General features: G+C 36.4%; 1 protein-coding gene across 2 annotated transcripts in view; it reads left to right on the top strand.

The window, feature by feature from the left end:
• The window catches only part of NTN4 (netrin 4), a 106240-nt gene that overhangs the window by 59573 nt on the left and 21622 nt on the right, over positions 1 to 25045 (top strand). For both annotated transcript variants that reach the window (XM_082666265.1, XM_082666264.1), the window contains exons 4-5: positions 4517 to 4643; positions 6624 to 6812. In XM_082666265.1, the coding sequence (XP_082522391.1) occupies positions 4517 to 4643; positions 6624 to 6812 (316 nt within the window). The remainder of the gene's footprint in view (positions 1 to 4516; positions 4644 to 6623; positions 6813 to 25045) is intronic.

Here is a 25045-nt window from a genome sequence, read left to right as displayed (position 1 = left end):
AAATGCCAAGGTATTATCTAAGAGGTATACCTCTTAGATAATTAGGAGTTGTAGATTTTTTTGTTGAAATAGATTTCTCATTTTCCAATTATAAAGCCAGACACCACTCTTCAACTAAGCCTTAAATACATAATCCCATTTTCCTGCTCTTTATCTAGCTTATGTTTGTGTACCAAATAAGAGCTATGTTTAACTTGTTACTAAATTTTCCTTTTTCTGTTTTGTTGTTTTTTTTCAGTGAAGACCTAGTTTTACTTGCACATTTTTCACGAGCATCAAATAGTGGGTGATCTTTCAAGCTTGAACTGTAACAGTTGTATTGCTGAGGAAGGATTTCTTGTTTCAAATGGTCTAGGTAATGATTTACAGCTATTTTTGGTAATTCTCAAAATGACAGCTCCTTGAATTTTTCTGTGTGTAGAAATATTTGCTGGGCTGGCATCTTTCAGACCCTGGGAGGTTCATCCCAATCCTTGGCATGCAGGAATGAGGGAATGCTCTGAAATCTTTACTCCAGAGGGAACTGACCTGTCCACATTATCTTGTGATACATGTGAATGTTTGATGAGGTTTCCCTAAATGTCTGTGGCCTCCTGAGGCCTGGAATTTGTGGGCCAGGACTAACCTATGAGTTGGGTGAAATTACATATAGGCCTTGGGCATTCCAAGACCAAACCAGATAAACTGACTTATGATGATAGTTTAGTTCCTCTAAAGAAAAGTAGCAATAATTTGCAGCATCTATGTTTATATAGTATTCAATAAATGGTTGTTTTAAAAGTAGAAAGGATACAAAAAAGCAATAAAATAAAAATTAACAACCTTTTAAAATTCCAAACATTATCAGAAAATACATTTGACTGCCATTGGCTGTTGGAAGGTATAAGCTGGGGTAAAAATTTTGGAAAAGAAATAATAAAGGAGGGGGAAGAAACAACATAACAGACAAGATAGGAGATAAAAGGAAATCTTTTAAAAGAGAGGAAAATGAAGTATATTTAATATACCTTTCAATCACTTCCTACTCAAAAATCTTCAATGGATCTTCAGTATTACAGGATAAATTCATCATTCTTAAGCTCTATAATGTATTCCGTGGTCTAGATAGAACGTACTTATTCAACACATGTCCTCTGGTTTACTTACTGACTATTCAGAATGTTCCTTTGGGGTTATCTTCTTGTCTTTGCTCCCTAAGGAAAATCCTATGTACTCTTCAAGACACAACCTCAGGGACCACACTTAGAGTTTTATACAGATAGCAATTATTGACCTTGGTCTCTACTATATTTACTTTGGATTTCTTAACATTGTTTCAAATGCCCTCCTCAGATAGTATTCCATATAATCTCCGTAACAGCAATGATGAATTAGGGATGGTTTATTCTAGGAATTTGGACTCTAATTCTATCAAATATTTGTATCCTGGGTGTTTTGTACGTAGTGGTTTGTTTTTTATTTTTTCACAGGTTATTATAGAATTTAGACAGTTACAAAACTGCTTTTTCTGCTAATCTTCATTATGCTACTAACTTGTGCCAGCTACATAAGTATGCCTTCGCTTCACTAAACTCTTCAACTTTGGAAGATTTTTCTTATTCATTTTTTCAAAAGACTCCATTTTGTTTGAAATCAGGATCTAGTACAAGTAAACAAAGGATCATCCATCTTTTTAGAGCCTTTAAAGAATCTTACCATTCAAATCTAGAATATGACACAAATGAACTTATCTACGAAACAGAAACAGACTCACAGACATAGAGAACAGACTTGTGATTAGCAAGGAGGAGGGGGTTGAAGAGGGAAGAAGTTGGAGTTTGGGGTTAGCAGATGCAAACTATTAGATATAGAATGGATAAACAAGGTCTTACTGTATAGCACAGTGAACTATATTCAATATCCTGTGATAAACCATAATGGAGGGCTTCCCTGGTGGCGCAGTGGTTGAGAGTCTGCCTGCTGATGCAGGGGACACGGGTTCGTGCCCTGGTCTGGGAAGATCCCACATGCCGCGGAGCGGCTGGGCCCGTGAACCATGGCCACTGAGCCTGCGCGTCCGGAGCCTGTGCTCTGCAACGGGAGAGGCCACAACAGTGAGAGGCCCGCGTACCACAAAAAAAAAACCCATAATGGAAAATATGAAAAAGAATATATATATATATATGTATATATATATATATATACACACACACACGACTGAATCACTTTGCTGTACAGTAGAAATTAACACAACATTGTAAATCAACTATATTTCAATTAAAAAAGAATCTTACCATGCAGAAGTTATTTTATAGAATAACTATTTGATAGAATAAATTTCTAAAAATTAATATTTGGGATCATCTGGAATACTTCCTAATAACTAAGTATTGCCCTGAATTCCAGTAGCAAAATGCATTTATTGACACATGATGTCATGACTGTACAAATGAACGTTTTGTAAAGCAGCTCAGAATGGGATTCCCAAATTTGGATCTATGAGGTATTGTTGTTGTTTTCTTGAGAAACAGTATAAGAGGTAAATCAGCATAAAGGTAATAAATTATATCAACCCGTCAACAATTATTTAATGAATATCTACAAGAGAGAGTTGCTATGTTAGGCAATGTTTGGTACACAAAGCATTACAAAACATTTTTTCTGTCTTTAAGCAAAGTATGATGTAGCTGGAGAAAAAAAAAATTTACATAGAAAAAAATTACAGATAAACAAGACAATAAATAAATACCTAAGAAACAAAATGATGTTGGAATTCAAAGAACGCAGAAATCACCATAGATTAGCAGTTGTTGAGGACCATGAGAGGGACTGGGTTTTGAGATGGTTCTTGAAGTTGGGCAGTATTTCTGACAGGCAGAAGGGAAGAGACTTTCCAGGAAGAGGAAACAAAATTAACCAAGCTGCGGTGCTAGGAGGCTAGGGGAAATCTGTGAATGTGTGGAGACTTCCCTGGTGGTGCAGTGGTTAAGAATTCGCCTGCCAATGCAGGGGACACGGGTTCTATCCCTGGTCTGGGAGGAGCCCACATGCCGCAGAGCAACTAAGCCCGTGCACCACAGCTACTGAGCCTGCGCTCTAGAGCCGGCGAGCCACAACTACTGAGCCTGCGAGCCAAAACTACCGAACCTGTGAGCCACAACTACTGAAGCCCGCGCACCTAGAGCCTGTGCTCCGCAACAAGAGAAGCCACTGCAATGAGAAGCCTGAGTACCGTAATGAAGAGTAGCCCCCACTCGCCACAACTAGAGAAAGCCTGTGTGCAGCAATGAAGACCCAACACAGCCAAATAAATAAATAAATAAAATTTTTAAAAAAGAAATTATTGGTGAGATAATACAAAAAATATTAAAATTCTCATAAAACTCTCAGATCCCAGATAATTCCACTAAAGTATTCCTCCCTGTGAGAAATACTATTTTAAAAACCCTCAACTATTCTGAATTGTGGGATTAAAAGAAAATGCCCAGTCATTATGACAAAATGTGTTCAAAGCCTTAAAAATATACAAATGTTGACTGTTCAATTTTACCTCTAGAAAACACATTCCTAATAAAGATGTACACAAATTGTTAGCTACAAGGATATTCATTATAGAATTAAAATATAGTATGTAAAAATATTTTAAAGCCTAAATGACAAAAAATAGGTGATTGGTCAAATAAATTTTACATCATACAAGGGAGCCATTAAAATGTGTGTTGTACAAGAATATTTAATGACATGAAATGATGATCTCAATCCAAAAAAGAAGTTTTAAATATAATTGTGTTTTTTTAAATTTTATTAAATATAATTTTATTTTTAAAGTGCCTCAAATATATGCTTCAAATGTTGATAATGATGTCACTTTGTGATGGGATTACAGATTTCTAAGTTTTCTATATTGAAGATGTATTACTTCTGTGTAAAGAATAAAATAATTTAAAGGTATTAAAAATTTAAGTAGGGCTTCCCTGGTTGTGCAGTGGTTAAGAATCCGCCTGCCAATGCAGGGGACACGGGTTTGAGCCCTGGACCGGGAATATCCCACGTGCCACGGAGCAACTAAGCCCATGCACCACAACTACTGAGCCTGCACTCTAGAGCCTGCGAGCCACAACTACTGAGCCCGTGTGCCACAACTACTGAAGCCCGTGCGCCTAGAGCCCGTGCTCTGAAACAAGAGAAGCCACCACAATGAGAAGCCCATGCACCACAACGAAGACCCAACGCAGCCACAAATAAATAAATAAATAACCAAAAACAAAAAAACAAAACAAAACAAAACAAAAAAATTTAAGTAAATGCCTAGCCAGTATCTCAGAACTGCTCTTTAGGGTCACATATTCTATAGCCAAGGATATGAATTAACAACAAGACAAACTAAAGAAAGGATCTTTCATCTTGATGACTAACTTCTCAGCAAAAATGAATGAATGTCATATGGCTAAAGCCAACCAATGAGATGAGGTTGTGGGAAGAGTGTTCTTTCCTAGCACTGTTTGTGCTCATAGTGCTTACTTATTTTTGTTTGCAGGTCCATGGAAAGTGTATGTGTAAGCACAACACGGCAGGCACCCACTGCCAACATTGTGCACCTTTATACAATGACCGCCCCTGGGAGGCAGCTGATGGCAAAACAGGGTCTCCAAAAGAGTGCAGAAGTAAGTACCAAACCACAGACTCAGAGCCTTCTTTGTAAAGTAAACATCTATGGACTCCTTGTTGTCTCTAGAAACACAATATAAGGTAGTAGCCCATATCAAACATAAACCATATCACTGCCCACTGTAACTTCAGCCATTTGGAAACAATACTGCTTGCAAAATCACCGATATACTATTTTGCCAATAATGTGTTGCCCATTTGCTAGGACACTATGTGGGACCTAAGCACCCTCCCTGAGACTTTGACATAATAAAACATGGCTAGACGCAAGAGCAACTGAGGATTAGAATGTGCAGTTACCATCATAGCTGAGATATTGAATTATAATCATGAAAATAGCTATCTTGAATTCAGTTCTCAAAACAACCCTATAAAGTAGGTGGTGTTAATCCCATTTTAGAGATCAGGAAACTGAGGCTCAATAAGATTAAGTAACTTGCCAAAGTTAGTAAATGATAGAGTCAGGACTTGATCCCGCTCTTCAGACTCCAAATTAAATGCTTTTTTTTCTGTAATACCATAATGCCTTTCTTTTCACTTATGATACTTGTAGTGACAAATTAGATTTAAAACTAAGCCAGTTCATCAAGAATGAGACTAACATTGCCATGGCTAACTTTGGGTTTGAGGTTGGAGATTAGATAGAAGGGTAAAAACTATGGGAACATGAATCATTTTTTTTCTTTGCAATTCAAAATGAAATATACATGAAATAGAAATACACATGCACAGAGAAATACACATGGCCTTAACAATGTTTACACTCACAGACTTCAGTTTTACTAGGATTTAAAGGCAAGTACAGTGGGTAAAACTGAGAAGTCTCTTCCCTTACATAATTTGGAATCATAACTGATTTATTTTAGTTTCTAGGAAATGTAAAGGATTTCCTCTAAGCATAACTCTTAAATTATCTTACAATATGCTTTTTAAAGACTATGAGTCTGGTCAAAGTATCATAACACATCAAGGAAACAATGAAAAACAATAGCACAAACATTTTCAAATGCAGTTGACCTCCAGAAAAAAGTCTGGATCCTTATTCAAATCACTCATCAAGAGAATCTAAAGAATTTCTCCTAAATTCCTAGAGTGCCATTCTGGCCCTTTCCACCGAAACCAGCTGCATATCTAAACACATATAGAACACAGAGACTTGTCACTTGGCACTATTGACTGATAATCTTAGAAATGCCTTTGAGAAATTGTTATATGAGAAACTCTGCAAGCCTCTTCTATAAGAAAATTAAGGCTTCTATAGGAGACTACCTCGTACTCACCAGTACAGCAATAGCTGAGGAATAGTACTTCATGAAAGGTAAATCAATCTATCTGCCAAGTTACTAAACCCTGTCCACCAGAAGGTTCCTTCTAGGCTTGGAGGAAGGAGGGAGGGAAGGAGGGGAGAAAGAGAAGGAAGGAAGGAAGAAAGGAAAGCAGCTGCTGAAGGCCAGAGGAAATGGGGTGAAAGAGTTCTTAATGTATAAATGTTTTTATACTGTTTTGAATCTTGTACTGTGAAAATGTATACTACTCAAAAAACTAAATTTTTTTTAATGGAAGTATAGTTGATTTACAATGTTGTGTTAATTTCTGCTGTACAGCAAAGTGATTCAGTTATACATACAGATAGATGTATGTACATATATATACATTCTTTTAAAAATATTCTTTTCCATTATGGTTTATCACAGGATATTGAATATAGTTCCCTGTGCTGTACAGTAAGACCTTGTTGTTTATCCATTCTATATATAATTGTTTGCATCTGCTAACCCCGAACTGCCACTCCGTCCCTTCCCCATCTCCCCTCCCCCTTGGCAACCACAAGTCTGTTCTCTCTGTCTCTGAATGTGAAAAAACTAAATTTTTAAAAATTAGGAATCAGCTTACCCTACTTTTAACTGCCTGAATATTAGAGAACCTGTCATTTTATTTTTAATTCTTTGTTTTCCTCCCATGCTTCTTTTTCCCAGCCTGCAAGTGCAATGGACATGCTGATGCCTGTCACTTTGACATTAATGTGTGGGAGGCATCAGGGAATCGTAGTGGTGGCGTCTGCAATGACTGTCAGCACAACACAGAAGGTCAGCATTGCCAACGATGTAAGCCAGGCTTCTACCGGGACCTCCGAAGACCTTTCTCTGCCCCAGATGCTTGCAAATGTAAGTGAATTAATGGTTACTGGAAAAAAAAAAAGGTCGATTTGTACAAAAGAGATGACTCTCCATCCTTCATTTGCTCACGCATGGGAGAGAAGTCATGAAATTCTCAGACAATCCACTCACACCCATCAGTTAACTTCATTGATAAGGGGTAAGAATTTTCAATCTGTTAGGTGGAAACAGTATAATATTCTTAAAGACAATGTCCTTTACTCTCCATGAAGTAAAATTGTTTCCTATAGCACCACATTTTGGAAAACAAGATGTCTAATAAGAGAGAAAAAAGAATGATGAAGAGGGAGATATATTTAAGATCATCTTAAGACCAAACATATGAGTAGGACGCAGACAATAATGGACTCAAATAGACGAAAGAAAGAGTGGTTATCTGCACTTGGGTCACTCTAGTGTTCATCTCTGCAGTGAATTTGAACACCTGAAAAATGACAGGTTTTGGTTTCATTGTGAACGCAATTTGGTTGACTCTGCTCTAATGTAGCAATAAATTTAGAACATAACAATAATTCCCTACTCTCCCCCCAAATACTAAACTGTTACAGAATGGTTCTGCTTTTTTGTTGGTATAACTCCAAGAAGAGGTTTATTTGAAAAAAGAGTAGAATCTTCAAAGATCTGCTCAATTAATGAGACATTACCTGAAACATGACTGTGAAAGATATATGCAGAGCTTAAGTAGAAGTCCAGTGTGGATGAATAGTCATTTAACTACATGAGCATTTCCACGTCTGTCAACTCAGAAATTATTAGATAACAGAAACCACTCAAGACTGTTAATGGAGATGAATGATCATGCCCTTCCTTTCCCTGCCAAGGACTCCATGTTCTAGATCAAAAACAGTGACAGGAAAGGAGCAATACAATGGGAAACAATCATTTAAAATCTTGGGTTCATTTTTAATTTAAAGGAAAAATTCTATTGCTCTTGAAAATACAGTTTTAACCTCAAGCAGGAGATACCTACATGAAATATGAGTGGTCTTCCTTGTTACAAGCTTTCTCTCTTAGACTGTGGAAGATAGAATGTGCAACAGCTCCCTTTCAACCTTGAGCCCCAAATTTGGATTTACGTCATAACATTTCTCCAAGAATTCTGTTTTACTCCTGCTCCTTATTGTACTCAGACTTTCATTTTAATAGGTTTCAAACAGATCTAGAGTAGAAGCTTTCCCTGCCCCTTACGGCCGTGTCATCCTACGCCAGCTGTTGAAGCTCTTTGCACTTCGATTTCCTTCTCCCAACAGGGTTGTAATGAGAACTACATAAGCTAAAGTATGTGGAGTGTTTAGCGCGTTGCTTGTCATATAGTAAGCCCCCAAGAAATGAAAACTAGTATTATAATAACTGTTGTCCTATAAGATAGACAGTGGGAAATAATACTATAGAGTTTCTACTCTTTATTGACTAAATATACCTTATGTCAAAGATAATTACTTCTTTAAAATCCACAGTACCTTAGGGACTAAAATGTAGTTTCCTTAACTCCATGTGCTGACTGAAGGGTCTGCTTATGAAATTTCAATCTAGAATATATTCAGCCCTAACACCATTTGTACAGGATATATTTAAATAGATATGTATGTGTGTATTCCACATCCTCAGACCACTAGTAGAAATGTCTAAAAATAAGAATGTATGGACTAACGAGCAGATGAAACAGGAAAGGAAATTCATTTGTCATTGAGTAACTTAGATACTTGTAACTGTCTTGTATAGCAACAGACAACATTTTCAAAAAGATACTGTTATATAGCACTGACTTGAAACAGTATGTTGTACAAAGTACCTAATGTATTCATTCCTTCATTCATTCATTCGTTCATTCAATGGATATACATTGAGTGCCTACTATGTGCCAAGGGCTTAGGATGTGTTCAGGAACAAAACCAAGACCCCTGTGCTCAAGGAGCTTATATTCTAGCAGAGAAGACATACAATAAATATAAGTAATAAGTGAAATATATAGTATGTTAGAAGGTGATAAGTGCTTTTATCACCAAAACAAGTTAAGAAAGATCCAAGGTGCCAGAGATTTGGAATGAGGAGTGACAAGATGCAGTATTTTTTTTTATTTTCCCCCAGTTTTATTGAGAAATGATTGGCATATAGCATTGTATAAGTTTAAGGTGTACAACATAATCATTTAGTATATGTATAATGGTGAAATGATCACCACAGTAAGTTTAATTAACATCCATCACCTCACATAGTTACAGTTTTTTTCCTTGTGATGAGAACTTTTATGATGTACTCTCTTAGCAATTTTCACATATACAGTATGGTATTAACTATAGTTATCATGTTGTACATTACAACCCCAAAACTTATTTATCTTGTAACTGGAAGTTTGTGGGGTTTTCTGTTTTTTTTTTAACTTAGTTGAAGTTAACAAGCAAACCAGTGATTCTCAAAGTGTGGTTGCAGGGCCATCAGCAACAGCATCACGTGGGAAATGTGTTAGAAATGCAAATTCTCAGACTCCAGCCCAGAATCAAAAATTCTTTGGGTGGAGCCCAGAAATCTGAGTTTTCCAAGCCCTCCAGGTGTTTCTGATGCAAGCTAAAGTTTGAGAAACACTGGTCTAGTTGAAGGTTCCCCCAATTTTACTTACATTGGTTAAAACAAACCCAGTTTCTAATATCTAACTAACATTCAAGTATCTCCTATGTTCTGGTATAGCAAATGGCTGGTCACTTTCATTAGAGTAACAAGTAGAAGATCTACAAGAACAGTGAAAGAAAACTTTGAAACATTGATTAGGGCTAGATTTTAGAGAGTCTTGTATGCTATCCTAAAGATTTTAGTATTTATTCCCTAGGGTACTGGGGGCCAAGTGATTTAATTAGGAAAGTTTCATATATTTCAAATATATTTTACTGATATAATGTTCAGATTAATTTGAAAGCATTGCATATTATGCACTGCATTTTACTTTACTAATCAAACTTTAAATTCTGCAGCTTTATAAAATTGTAAGGTAAATGTACAAAAGATTAAAACTGTGACTTTTTTTTAAAATGTCTGTGTCTTACCAATAAAAAGAGAAATAGAAAGGTTTATTGGCAGACTTGGAGCCAAGATAAATACCTTGTGTTTTGTTTTGTTTTGTTACTGTTCTATGTTCAAGCTACTGCTCATATTCTTACAAAACGTAAAAAGGTTGCCAGCTCTAACTATGTAAATCCTAGAGGGCTCATGGCTTCAGAGTTTTATAAAAAGAGCATGAAAGAGGAGATTATTTTAAAAGTTACCCCACTACTTATATAGCTCTTCTAGGGACTTGTGCCGAAAAGGCTTTATAGGTTTTTGGTCCCCAAACTACAGTTCTATAAAAACATAAGCAAAATTTGAGAAGGTAGCTAAAACTAACAAAACACATAACTTTTTATTATTTTTTAGCCTGTGAAAATGTCAATAGAGACAGTATTTTCCATATTATAGTGTTTGATTTCCAAGGTCAATAGACTTGAGCAAAATTAGGACATTTAAAAAACTTATTCTTTCATTCTACAAATTCTTATTGAACACTACTGTGTGCTAATTCTTGGGAATTAGCAAGAGACACAGTCTTTTTAAAGAGCTTATGAGTGTGTGTGTATGTGCATATAAATGTGTATATATATATATATATATATATATATATATACACACACACACGTGTGTGTGTGTATGTATGTGTGTGTGTGTGTATAGGCAACTAGTGGTATATACGTGTGTGTGTTAGATCACACAAGTATGACCAGTATTGTTTAGAGAGTGTACAGGGCAGCTCATAGGAGGGGCAATGAACAAGAGTTAATTTTTTGATTAAGGAGACCTGAAGTTTAATAGGAATCAACATAACATGGGTAGGAATATTCCCAGCAGAGAGAACAACCAGTGCTAAAAAGGAGCAGAAGGAAGAAAGACTATAGCATGTTCAAAGAACTGAAAAAATTTCAGAATGGTTATAGAGGCAAAAAACGAGGGGGAGGACATTAAAGGAGTATGAGGATGAGAGAAATAGAGAAGATGGGTGGTTGGCTAGAGGTGCCCTCATCTTGGACGCCTCAGTCAGTGAGATGGTGTGGATTGAACTATCCACAAGTAGATGATAATCAGTCAATAGGTACCTTTAGTATAATTACCTGGACCCTGCCAATTGATATTTATAGGCAATATCCAAGTGTCCGAAGACCAAAGGTATCAAAGCTATTTTAATGAAAACTGCATGAAGAGCACATTAATATATTTAAAAGAAAGAAGGAAAGAAAGAAAGAAAGAGAGAAAGAAAGAAAGAAAGAAAGAAAGAAAGAAAGAAAGAAAGAAAGAAAGAAAGAAAGAGAAAGAGAAAGAAAGAAAGAAAGAAAGAAAGAGAAGGGAAGGGAGGGAGGGAGGAAGAAAACATTATAAGACAATTGTAACATACTTGTCTGGATTAGTTTCTCAACCCCTTAAATTATAGAATTCCCCTGCATCTGGGGTACTGAAAGACTTCAAGCTAGAAGCTACTACCAATAATTCATATTGCTAATCATTCCTAGTTAAAAACATGTACACAATACTTGCACCAAGTAGGGGGATTATGAAAATAACTGGTACCAATTTAGTCCTTTTAGCATAATTTGTAGGTGGTGGATGGATTAGTATGGAAGATCTGTATTTCCTTTTTTCGTTTTCTAGACATACCCTTGATCCTGGGTAGGCTGCCTGAGGAAGGCGTATCTCCATTCACTTTATGACTATTCCAGCATATGTTTGGGGCAGAGATGCCTGTGTCCACTTCCCTAGCATGGGTTTTCTTACTGGCACCTTCTTCCAGAACATTATTCTGGTTCTTCCCTTCCCTTTTCTGCGCCAGGGGTAAATTCCACCACTTATTAGCACATTCAGTTTTTTTCTCTTTCAAGTATTTTCTATACTATACTGTTTGATTGGCAATGTTTGGCAACATTTTCATTTTTATTTAGTAATATTTTCTTATCATTAACTCCCTCCTTAGCAGATGTGTCTCTATATCACCTTTACAGTTACCAAGGCTGATAATAAAGTGTATGACAAATAGGTTAACGTACTTAACAGTTATTAAGTACCTACAGTACACCACATTTCACGCTAAGTGCTGATAGAAATATCGCTAGAGCTACAACTTTTCTGCCCATTGGGTCCCACTTTACTTTTATGAGGAAGGTAGTATCAAGAAAACAAGTGGATATCTCTAAAAATTTAAACTATCTCAGTGTGTGGTTCCATCAACAGCATGTACAATGTTATTCAAAGTAACAATTTTATTATATTTACTCTACTGTGCTTACCAAGGCAGAAAAGTAACCTGATACTCAGTGTGTGGTCCAAAGACCAGCTGCACTGGCATCATCCAGTTGCTGATTAGAAGTAGCAGAACCTCTGATCCCACCCCAGACCTACTGAATCAAACATGCGCTTTACCAAAATTCTCAGGTGGTTGTGTTATATTAAAGTTTGAGAATGCTGCAGAGTACTTTTCATCAAGGGTTAAATGCAGTTAGCATTCACTCTACAGTTAATTTTAAAAAATTAGTTAGCCAGACAGAATATCCCACTATTCCCTTAGCATCCAAATTAACCAGAGTTTGCATCTCTGTTTGTATGCACATAGACTTAGATTTTTTAATGAATTACATAGAGATTTATTGAGGAAAAAAATGGAAATCTGGATAAATGTGTTTCTATGATATAGCATTTTCCAAAGTTTGATTCATGGAACACTAACTCCGAAAGGTGTTAATAGGAACTAGATTCGGGGAAATTTTTCTACAGACTTCAAATTCAGGAAGTGGTGAATTAATCAAAGGTTTCTTTTCTTCAGGATTTCTCAGAGCTTTTAATATGCTAGTGTTCATGATAAACCTCCTATAGAGCTCTGAAGTCTGTCTCCCAAATCTAATCAGAGAATGCTTTTCTTACAGAGCATCTTTTAGGACCAGCATTCTACAGAATGCATGGGAAATACTGCTATTGTCTTGTGGCCATATCTATATGAAGAGTCACTTACAAAGACATATCCTAGAAGATTCCTTCTGTATGTTTGCTCCTCATTTCCAAGTGCTAGAGCCTACAACTGTTTATCAAGGAAATAATAAACTTTATATTTCTATCAGTGAAATAATTACAAACATAATATTAAATAGGCCTGGACAATTACCGTCTATTGGATTATCAGTGACGATGTATCAAAGCCCTTCTCACCCTTATTTCCTAGTTTATGTCTTCTCAGGAGTTGGAACTATTGAAAACCTGAAACAGCAGGTCAAAGTTTACTATTGGATTATCAGCGACGATGTATCAAAACCTTCTCACCCTTATTTCCTAGTTTATGTCTTCTCAGGAGTTGGAACTATTGAAAGCCTGAAACAGCAGGTCGAAGTTTATAAATCATAGCTCAATTTAGCCAAAGAAGCACTTATTGGAAAAACATCTCCTCTATGGCAGGCACTGCAGTAAGCACTAGCTCTGAAAAAGATGAAAAGGTCTTCCCTAAAGGATCTTACATTCTAGATGGGGAGAAATTTATAGTAACAGATCATTTCAATACACTGTGGTGACGGTAATGATATAATAGTAATAGCTGACATTTATTGAGTGCCTACTCTTTTCTGTTCACTGTTCAAAGGGCTGTATATTTAGTAACTCACTTAACTTTCACAAAAGCACAAAAGTATTAATGTCCCCCCATCATATGAGGAAAATGCAATGAAAGTGACACATGAAGTGCCTCAAGGAGAGTTTGGGGGTGGTGTGAGGGCAATTAAGGGGAGGCTTCCTTAGAAAGATGCCTTCCATACTTCCTTGGTGGCTGTTTTTATTTTTTCCTTTTAAAGTGCTGAAATACAAAGTTTGTCCTACTTTCTAATCTATGATTGCCTTTGTTGCCTTTAACGAGATAATCTAGAAAAGGGAATGAATTGATGTTTATTCTTCCTCACAGAATCTATATACTATACATTGAACAGAATACTCAGGACTTACTGGCCCCATGGATGTTCTAGGCTATTTTTTTCCTCCTGACAAACATCATGCTAAATACTATGGTCCTTATGTGTACACTTGTAGTTAATGGCCATAAGTTCACCAAAGCTGAATAAACAGGGCCCTGAACCAAATCTACTAGCCAATAGATTTATTCCTGTGAGAAATTAAATCATCTTTGTTCTCAATTCCTCTTTATTTTAACCTTAACTAGAGTCAACTGCGGGACCCAAACAATCAACTACACATTTTCATAGTCAAGAAATTACTTCTGAGGATTTTAGAGATGTTGTTTGTTCTTTTTTAAGACTAGTGGAGATCATTGAAACTGAATTTATTTCTACAACTCAGAAAAAAAAATTTTTTTTTTAAAGACAGTGCATTTAACGTCTATAAACACAAGAGACAACGTGAATCTCTCCAGCTGAATCTAGGGCTGAGAGCAGAATGGAGGCGCAAACTGGTTGTTAAGATACATGAGAAATATAACTATCACTGTGTACTGAGACACTTGGAGGAATACTGTCTCTTTGTTCTAAAAGAGAAGTCTCTTCTACACAGATGTAGAGACAGACGTAGGGACACCAAGGGGGGAAAGTGTGTGTGTGTGTGTGTGTGTGTGAGTGTGTGTGTGTGTGTGATGAACTGGGAGATTGGAATCGACATATATACACTAATGTGTATAAAATGGAAAACTAATAAGAACCTACTGTGTAAAAAAATAAATAAAGAGAAGCTTCTTCTAGAGTAGCTCACTTGAAATCTTTAAAGTCACTTATGTGCCTTTAGTAGCCTATAACCTAAGTAGATTTTCCTATGGCAAGCATATTAAAAATAGAATAATCCTACTGGACAGTGGCACGCTGGCTTTCTAGGGGGGAGAAAGCCCTGATTTGTAGCACTGGTCAATTTCTATGGTTTAAATATTCCCACCATGGGGATTTCCCTGGTGGTCCACGGTTAAGACTCCACACTCCCAATGCAGGGGACCCAGGTTCGATCCCTGGTCAGGGAACTAGGTCCTACATGCATGTCACAACTAAGAGTTCGCATGCTGCAACTAAAGATCCCGCGTGCCACAACTAAAAGATCCTGCATGCCGCAACAAAGACCCCACACGTGGCAATGAAGATCCCATGTGCCGCAACTAAGACCCGGCGCAGCCAAATAAATAAATAATAAATAAATATTATAAATAAATAAATATTCCCACCATGGCCTATTTCAAGCTACCATATATATATTTTTAATATCAGGAATTCAGACTCTAAACCAAAAGTGGGATGGTTTCTCTCCTTTGAACAAAGTCTGGCTTCCACTTTCACAGCCCCCTTATCTGATCTCAAGCACTGTTGCTATCTAGTAACTGGTTCCCAAACCTGTACGTGGACCAGAATCACTTGGGAAAATGTTGCTGAAATATGAAATTTCAGAGCCCTGCCCTAGATCTGCTGAATCAGAATCTCCAACAGGGATGGGGACAGAAATTCATATTTTATTTTAAAAAGCATCATTGGTGATTCTGACTCAGCCTTTTGGTCTCCAGGCTAGCATGTGAGAACCACTACACATACTATTCCTGTTTCTAGTGTGAACTCTGTTCACTTTCATCCTTGGATCAAAGATTTTGAGCTAATTATCATCTATAACTTAATCCACTCCCTGAATTAGCCATATCTCTGGTGGAAAATCCTAAAGGATTACTAAAACTCTGGCTAGACATGTTTTTCCTGACTCAATGATAGATATAAATGCTGGTAAGCATTCATTCAATTATCTTCTCCCACATAAGGCTGTCTAACTCAGAACCTCTGCTTTTCTCCAAGAAAATTTCTGGAAGAATTCTAGGATGTCTGTTTTTCATGTAACAGTTTCAAAATAAATACCAAGCAATTCCATTCACAGGACTCCCTTACTCATAGTGTACAGGTTTATTTACCATAAATCCCTCATACTTTAAAGTGAATTATTATAATGAGATTGGAATTTATAATAAAATTAGCTTATCACTACATTGACAATTTGCTTTTACTTCCATGTTTACATATTCCAGAACATAGCATTAAACTAGTATAAGTATGTTATGTTGGTATTGAAATAAATATTGAAGCCAGTACTCATGAAGTCCCATCCTCCCCCGCTTCCCTATTCTTTTAACACCAAAGGATATGTTAAATGTTCAACGGGTGGGAAATTGATTGGGTATGGAATATTGACAGCTAGTCCATGACATTTTTCTATAGAAAATTTCCCTTCCTTTAGTGGGACACGTGGATTGAAACAGATGTTTTATAGAACAGAAGAAATGCTTTATAGAACAGAATTAGTTCTCTTTTTGGGAAAGAGCCAGTTAGTTACTTTACAACAAATGAATTGACTTTTATGTCAAGACATATTTTTGACTATTGCATAGTCTCTTTCTACATCTAAAGAAAAATCAGCAAATGGAAAAGAAAGTATCATTCATTCTCTGTCAGAGTAAACAACCTCTTGAAGAACTGACATGCCCTTCCTTCTTCCCTGGTGGGACAAAATAAATGTATTCAACTACCTTTTAGCAGAGAGTGAATAAAAATAAACTTAGTCCCTCTGCCCTAAAACCTAAACCAAATGTTTACCAAGATAGTGTCTGGTTACTTGGTTACCATTACCCTAAGTAGCAAGCTATCTCTGTAAAGAAAGAGTTCTATCATCCATTCAAATCTCTCTTGTGTTCCTTCTTGCTTTTTATTTCTTCTTTCTTCTTTCTGGCTTAGATGAAAACTGTTCAACTGATGGAAATACAAGTGCCTTGAGTGGGTGACTATCTTGCTGCAGACCATCTTTCCATCCTTCACAGTCTACTCAGATATCACCTTCTCAACATGGTCGCAAGAAGAATCACTGTCTCTCTCTGCTTGTACCTCTATTTAACAATTATTTCATTCTACCTTTAGCATGGTTATTCTTTACCTTCAAATTGTCTTTGAAGTATAATTGTTAAATTAATAAAATTCAGAATACCTTATCACAATATCACCTTCCATTTTTCATTCTTGTGCCTGTATTCCAGTCCATCTCAGAAAAGAATTGTTCCCCAAGGGTCACTGACATTTCTTCCAGTAGTAGCTCAGTGGGCTTTTTCTTTCAAATTGTAGTTTTAGCAAATCCACATGAAGTCATCTTATGTCATATAAACAACATAGACATCTTTGTTTTATTTTGGAAGCAACTGTGAATGATTCCAGCATAGAACCAATATGAAGTAACTGTTTTTGAAAAGCAAACTTTAAATAGAACAGTGACTTGGCAATAAGAGTTGGGAAACTTTAATCTCAGTTTTAAAAAAATCTAGGATGTAAAACCGGAAGGTTAAGAAGTGAAAGAGCTAGGTAAAATACATATATCATTATGTAATAATCATACTAGGACTATCCTTTAAAAAGCTTAAATAACATTAAAATTCACCACAAAAAGGAGACATTTTATGAACTGATGAATAATAAAAGTCAGTCAAATTTTGGAAGAGAAGTGGGAGAGGTCATGGAATTCTCTAAAATGTCTCCAGAACAGTTCACTGAATAAATAAATAATATGCTATTCTGCATTTGATGAGAAGAAGCATTAAATAATCAAGCAAATAATTATAAAATATCTAAACTCTCAGAAAGCCTAGACAAAACTAGATGGGGTATAAAGAAGAGAACTAGCATTTGTTGAGTGGCTATTATAGGTCAGACACTGTGCTGGGCAATTTACATAAGTTTTCTCATTTAGCAATCTTTACAAGTTAGGTGGTATCTTTTGTATTTTATAAATGAGGACACCAAGGCTTAAATTGACTACATAATTTGTCCAAGTTCACACAGCTGGTCAGAGGCAGAGATTTGAACCCAGATTTGTCTGACCCCAAAAACTTTGATCCAAAGACCTATAAAGATCCGAAGAACTTGATTCCATACTGTGACCTAACTGACGAAAACAAAATGAGTAAACAAAAGCAGAAATAATCGGAAATTTTATATATATATATATATATATACACACACACACACACACACACTTGCATTCTTGAATCTTAAGAGCTGTATTTATCTTAAGGAATCTTAGTATAAGAAAGGTGAAGGTAAATGGAGAGTGCTTCAAATAGACCAACAAAACAGTCAGGAAAAGAGCGATACTAATGAATAAATATGAAAGAAGATAAATATTCTTAGATCAACTAGTAAACTGCTCAGGGAGAATACAACAACTTTTTACATATACTTGAAAGGTATAAGGGGACATAGGGAGGGGCAAAGAATAATTTAACTTACCTAGAACAATGAGTCATAATTATATATAATTGGATGAAAGTGAGGAAAGGAATTTCAGATTGATTAATGTGAAAAAAAATGCTTTGCTGCCAGTGAGAGGCATTTAGGGGTGGGGAATCTCTCCCACAGAGTTAGAATAAAGAACTTTTCTTGCAAATAATAAATAACAGTACTTGACTGAGTGTAGCATTAAATGTAGGAAGCAGTCTTGCACTCATGCAGGGAACAGTCTTGCACTGGGAAGATTCAGAATATTCTGTTCTGTTTGACCATTTCAGTTCTTTATGAATTTGCTGTGTTTGTTCTGTTTCTAATATCTTAGTGTTGCAATGCTATGATGCTAAGATACTAAAAACCTGTAAAAGAAATAGTATGAGCCTTTTAGGAGGTTCATCAAAACATAAAATCATTTCCTGGTTGTTGCTCATTGAGAGGCACATTCATTCAACAGAGATTAAGTTCTGAAAATGGGTCAGTCATGGTCCTAGGTTTTGGGGATACAGAGATGAAAAGACATGGCCCCTACCTTCTAGGCCTTCACAATGTACTATGGAGACAGCAATGAGGCGAAAAATCATAACAAAATTACATTGGAGGCCAGAAGACCATCAGTCATTAAGAAATATCTATTAACTGGCTATAATTAATCCATTTTTAAAAAACTCAACAAGGATTTACTCAGTGCCTATCATGTGGCAGCCCTATCCTATTCACGGTATATACAACAAAACAGTCCCTTACCCCATGGGAACAAACTATAAATAAATTTACCCAAGTAAATATGTAAATTAAAAACTGCATTAAGTATTAAGAAGAAAAGGGTACCATGACAGAATCTAGCAGAGGCTAACCCATCAGTTCCATGGAGATAAATGGAGTAAATAGGGATTCTTTCTCCAAAGGAAAAAGGAGTTAGAGATGACCCCAGTTTCTCACTAGATGCCTAGCTAGGAACTAGGCACCTGAGTGGTACCTGAGTGGCCTGGGAATATAGAAGACTGTCTTCAACAAAAAAGATAATGGTGTATGATCAAACCAAATTCTCCAAAGCAAAATACATTGTCCAAAATTATACTAAAAAGTTTTCCCATAGTAAAATTTGTCTGTACACTCAAAAGTACTTTCTTCAATTTTAACTAAAGTAGCAACCTAGGAATATAAAATTGGCTATTTAGCTTGCTAAGATCTCTTAGATATACTCAGAAATAAATAGGAACTGGCTCAGTTACAACTAGTAAACAGGAAAGGAATGATACAGAAATCAAACTGAGGGTCTGAGCAGTGGTCACATAGTGAAGCATTAAAAATAAAGGGCATTGGGACTTCCCTGGCTGTCCAGTGCTTAAGACTGTGTGCTTCCACTGCAGAGGGTACAGTTTGATCCCTGGTAGTGGAACTAAGATTCTGCATGCTGCGTGGTGTGGCCAAAAATAAGTAAATAAATAAAATAAAAATTCAGTGGGAGTATATTCAAACAATTGAATTTAAAAAAAAATTTTAAAGGGCATGACTTTTGTATTTATTTGCATTGCCCATTTAAAAGCGTATAGAAGACAGATAGGAAATACACTTAAATACCTTATATTTATTTTTAAAAAGCATTTAATAGAGGCAAGAATGAATAGATCTCATGCATAAATGGATCTCTTTCTTTTGTGTGTGATGTACAGTTCAGGAGATATTACATTTCAGTACCTGATAGGTAAATCCTAATTTAGATTATTTTCTTATTAAATTTATTCTAGTGTAATTTTTTTGAAATTAACATATTGAATATTGTGGAACAAGCTATCTTTGAATACAATGTATATAACATTTAAAGGATGAATAAAAAGATGCTCCTTAGGAGAGTAAAGGGGTAAAAACCATATTGTCTTTGAGTAAAGTTCATTTAGTTTTTTCTCTATTATTTGTAGCTATCCATCCACTAGCAAAAAAAAAAAAACCAGTTGATAGTAGAAGGAGAAAATAATGCCCAAAAAATGTAGAAGACTTCATTTTATCTAACATTTAACTTCACACTTAATATAGTAATGACAGTTCATACTGTCTCCTTCTGTTTGGAGCTGCATCTCAAAGTCATCTTCTGTTCCTTCTAAGAACCTCGGCAGGAAGCTGGACAGCTTTCAAAATGGCTTTGATATTAAAAATTCTCCATCAGAAATTCTGTAGGGCCTTGGCCTTTGCAGGAGAAAACAATGTTGGGAGGCTGGGAGGCGCAGCTGAAGGAGTGGCCACTGAGCAGTGGTGAAAGGGCTTGACGAGCAGTTTCTTTCACAGCTGAGGGCCTTGAACTTTGAGTTCTGTTTTTAGAAAAGCTAAATCAGGAGCAAATACTTTCAGGGTATTTTGCTCCAAGTGTAGCTTTTACTAATAAAATGGCAAAAGCTAGAGCCATCAGGTAATACTAAGGAGTTCGGGCAATTTAAAAAAGGTGAGATGCTAAACTCAGCAGGCTGTTTCTGCTGCACACTTGGCACTGTGGATCACTCTGAGTGAAAGATGTGAAGACTCATAGAGCTCAAGTGAAGGTGGGAATAAAGATGAAAAGGCAGCAGTGGTCTCCTGCGACTCTACCACCAAATGCTTTAGCAACCCCATCAAAACAAAGGAAGCCATAACTCTTCCATTATGTTCCTGGCCATTTTGTACCCATGTTTACATGCTTATTATGTTCATGTAGATTGACAGCTGTGACTTTTGTCCTACATTCCATGGCAGGGTATCTCCCTATAAGCAGCAGGATCATAGATAATACCCTACTTTTTCTCAACATACTGTGATCCAAAAAATGAAAGTAATAGCCGATTCATTTGTTTTTTAAGCAAAGAAAGGAACATGTAACAAGAGAGTAACCTAATTCTATAGGATTTAGATTAGTCAAGAAAGCTGTTTGCCACCAGTTCCTCACAGGTGCAAAGCAAGGAATTTCAGCATATTTTGAAAGCCAGTTAGATCATTAATTTCCTTAAAAAAACAACCCATATCTATAATGAGGCAGTTATTATTCTTTCTTCTGTGTTTCCATGCACCCTGGTCTACCTCTGTTTTAACATTTACTGCCCTGTAATTATTTATTTGCATATCTCTCTTCCCTCTCTGAAGAGATATGACTGTATTTGTCTTTGTATCTTCAGCCCCTAGCATAATTCATGTTAACCCTAAAGCTCAAGAACTCTTTGGTAAAGGTATAATGAATGAATGAATGAATGAATGATGGACATTTTAAAACCAATATGTTTCATCCAGATAACAATAATAGTTATTATCTAAGCATATGGTACCACTAAATGCCTGAAACATTGCTACACATATACACTATCTCATTTAGTCCTCACACAAACAACTCTATAGCCTAGGTATTTTTATTCTTCCTTCATGAATGAGAAAACTGAGACTTGAGGGGGTTAATTTCACAGTCATATAAGGAATAAGCCTCATAACCAGAATTTGAACTCTTCTAGTCTGACTCCTAAGTTTGTGCCCTTACCAACTCTATTACATTGCCTTTGCTTTATTTTATGTCTTCCTGAGATATTACAAGTACTTTCCAGACAGCTGTATTTATTGTCAGCCTTTGTGATTGAAACAATTATTAGTTTAGAGCCTTACAGATACACAAGGTTATTTAAAAACGTGTTCACCCATTGCTTCATTAATAGTTATGTTTCCTAGGAGAAAAGCAGCTCATGTCCTCTTTTCTGTGCATGCTCTATGGAGGGACAATACTTCACAAAATAGATGTAATTACAAATATATATCTAATATATATTTGTAAAATTTGTACAACATTTAGCAATTATCTAAATTCATTATTTGAAGGAAAATTGTTGTGAAATCTTTTGTAAAGTACCCATTTCCTCTATCTCATCTGTTCTGGAAGTTTTGTATTACTATGTCATGTTTTCTTATAACAGGACATACCAGTATAGAACATACTGTTTAAAATAAGATGTTTTCATTATTAAAGAAATCTTGTGACAATAGTGAGGAATTAAAATGACATTTTTAATAATTTTGCTTTGCCAATATGATTATGTGAGAGCAGCCTAGGGCAAATTTTCTTTTGGGGGGTAGTGGTAATAATTACTCCAGTAATGATTTGCTACCTAGGTAGACCACATAGTTTCTAAACATATCTGGTTACCAGGCAATTTTCGGCTGTCAAGAACAATTTACCACAGCTGAATATACCAAAAGTGGTAATGAAACAAATAAGTTTAGAATAATAGTATATGATGTTAGTTCAATCTTTACTATTGGGTTTTATGTCTAACAAGGAGAAAGCTGAAGTCAAGGATTTATGTCACTGCAATTGGGTTCTAATTTGACGTTCATCATAATGAATGCATAAAAAGTAAGTGCTTAGGTTGCATTTTAGAATCAACAATTGGTAAGAAATATATGTTGGGGCTTCCCTGGTGGTGCAGTGGTTAAGAATCCACCTGCCAATGCAGGGGACACGGGTTCGAGCCCTGGTCCGGGAAGATCCCACATGCCATGGAGCAACTAAGCCCATGTGCCACAACTACCGAGCCTGCGCTCTAGAGCCCGCGAGCCACAACTACTGAAGCCTGCGTGCCACAACTACTGAAGTCCACGTGTCTAGAGCCCGTGCTCCGCAACAAGAGGAGCCACCGCAATGAGAAGCCTGCGCACTGCAACAAAGAGTAGCCCCCGCTCGCCACAACTAGAGAAAGCCTGCGCACAACAACGAAGACTCGTAGCCAAAAGTAATACATTAATAAAGTAAATAAATTAAAAAAAAAAAGAAATATATGTTGGAGGATCAGAACCTGAACCAGAATCTAAGAAGAAACTTTTTTTTCCCCCCAAGCAAGAAGAAAATATATTTGCATTTTGGAAGAAAATAAGAAATGTAGATTATGTGTGTCAGATATTGCCTGCTATACAAACTTCAAGAGATAGGTATGCAAGGCAAGCCTCCGTGTGCAGTCCGAAAAAGTATGCCATGAAAGGTGTCAGGGCCTTCTGCCTGAAGCTAGTTCTGCATAGTTTCCAAATGGTATTTTTATCTTGTAATTATGTGAAAAGTCACATTGACAGAAATCCACTAGCACATGTGATAGAATCACATTCTTCCCTGGCCATTCCTGAAATGTGTGTAGGTTTTAAAATATATGGCAGGGCTTCCCTTGTGACGCAGTGGTTGAGAATCCACCTGCCAACACAGGGGAAACGGGTTCGAGCCCTGGTCCAGGAAGATCCCACATGCCACGGAGCAACTAAGCCCGTGCGCCACAACTACTGAGCCTGCGCTCTAGAACCCGCGAGCTACAACTACTGAAGCCTGTGCACCTAGAGCCCGTGCTCCGCAACAAGAGAAGCCACCGCAATGAGAAGCCCACCACACCACAACGAAGATTGGCCCCTGCTCACCGCAGCTAGAGAAAGCCTGCTTGTAGCAATGAAGACCCAACGCAGCCAAAAATAAAATAAATAAATTTATTTAAAAATTAAATAAATAAAATAAAATACATGGCAGTACAGAGAGGTCAAATCCTAGAAGGGATTGGATCTTCTATTAGAGTAAAAGATAATGGTGGTGGTGGTGGAATACCATATAATAATAGATGAGAGTCCTACATTGTCTTTCTTCTGGCTCCCTGTCTGCTGTCAAGAACCAAGTTGACTTAACTGAATCATACAGTAACTATTGGTTTAGTCACCTCAAAATGATGAAATGTTTATACTGGATTATGGGATTTAATTTAAAGTCATAGCATTTTGATACATTCATGTTACATACTATATAATACCTCCAAATTATTTAATTAAAAACAAATGAAAAATCAAAAGTGCTTTGCTATCTTAAGAGAAAATGCCTAATGTTTTCATAATGAGGCCCAACCAAAAGAAAAAATATCTGGGGATTTAATGTGGAAATAGTGATCACCGTAACTGTATGAATTAAAATAAAACTGGTCTCCTGAGAAATTCAGCGTTTTAGAAGCAAAATGTTTACTTCTCTCTTGTGTTAGGTAAGTTTTTTTTTAATCTTGTAATAATTATTCTTCTAAATTATGAATCTCTTTAAGGGCCAAGACTGTCTTATCCCTAGGAGTTTGTTCAGTATTTAGCACATAGTAGATGCTCATTAAATGTCTGTTGAGTAAGTGAACAGATAAATAAATGCTGCCTTAAACAAACACACACATTGTTATCCTTTCGAACAAAATCTATTATGGTGTTTTCCTCCTCTGTCCTTTGTAAATAGTTTCTTTTATCACTGCCTTTTAATTCAATTAAACAGTCTGTTTTAGAACAATAATCCAATAGAAAATAGGGAAAGATCAAGAAGACAGACTTCACAGAAGAGGAATAAGAATAAAAACAAACAAAAACAGTCTTTTTTTGAGCAGCCATAATTTGCTATCTGCTAATTGCCTGTTAAGTGCTAGGGACATACATCATGGCTCATTTAACTCTCGGTACCACCTGGTAAAATAGAAATGCGGGGCTCATAAAGGTAAAAATTTAGCTAGGAGTTGCACCCAAGTCTACCTCCACTAAACCCTTCAGGGGATAGGTGAGTGAGACCCATGCTCACCTTCAAGGAATTTACATACCGGTTTGACAGAGAAAAGTAAACCTCTGACTGTCTGAAATGCAAAGTAGAAGAGACCAGAGCGATAAGAAGAAGTGTTATTTTTAAAGCACTAGAGGGTTTCAAAGAAAGGATGAAATCATATTCAACTGTGCTGAAATAAGGAATGACTTCTCAAAGAAGGTAAACTTGTCCATTAGATGGGTAACTGGAATGGCTGCTTTGGGCTTCATGCTTGGTGAGGTGGGAGAGGGTAGCAGAGGGAAGGGTGCTGCACCTCTTTTCTGAATATCACTGAATATGAGTTTTGAAGTTCTGTCTTTACAAGAAAGGTGCAAACAGAGCTGCTACCTTGAGCACTTCCA

This window comes from Grampus griseus (assembly GCF_964374135.1).
Source record: "Grampus griseus genome assembly, chromosome: 11".
NCBI classification, from domain to species: Eukaryota; Metazoa; Chordata; class Mammalia; order Artiodactyla; family Delphinidae; genus Grampus; species Grampus griseus.
The sequence above is the reverse complement of the archived record's forward strand: the minus strand, read 5'-3'. Positions and strand labels throughout refer to the sequence as shown.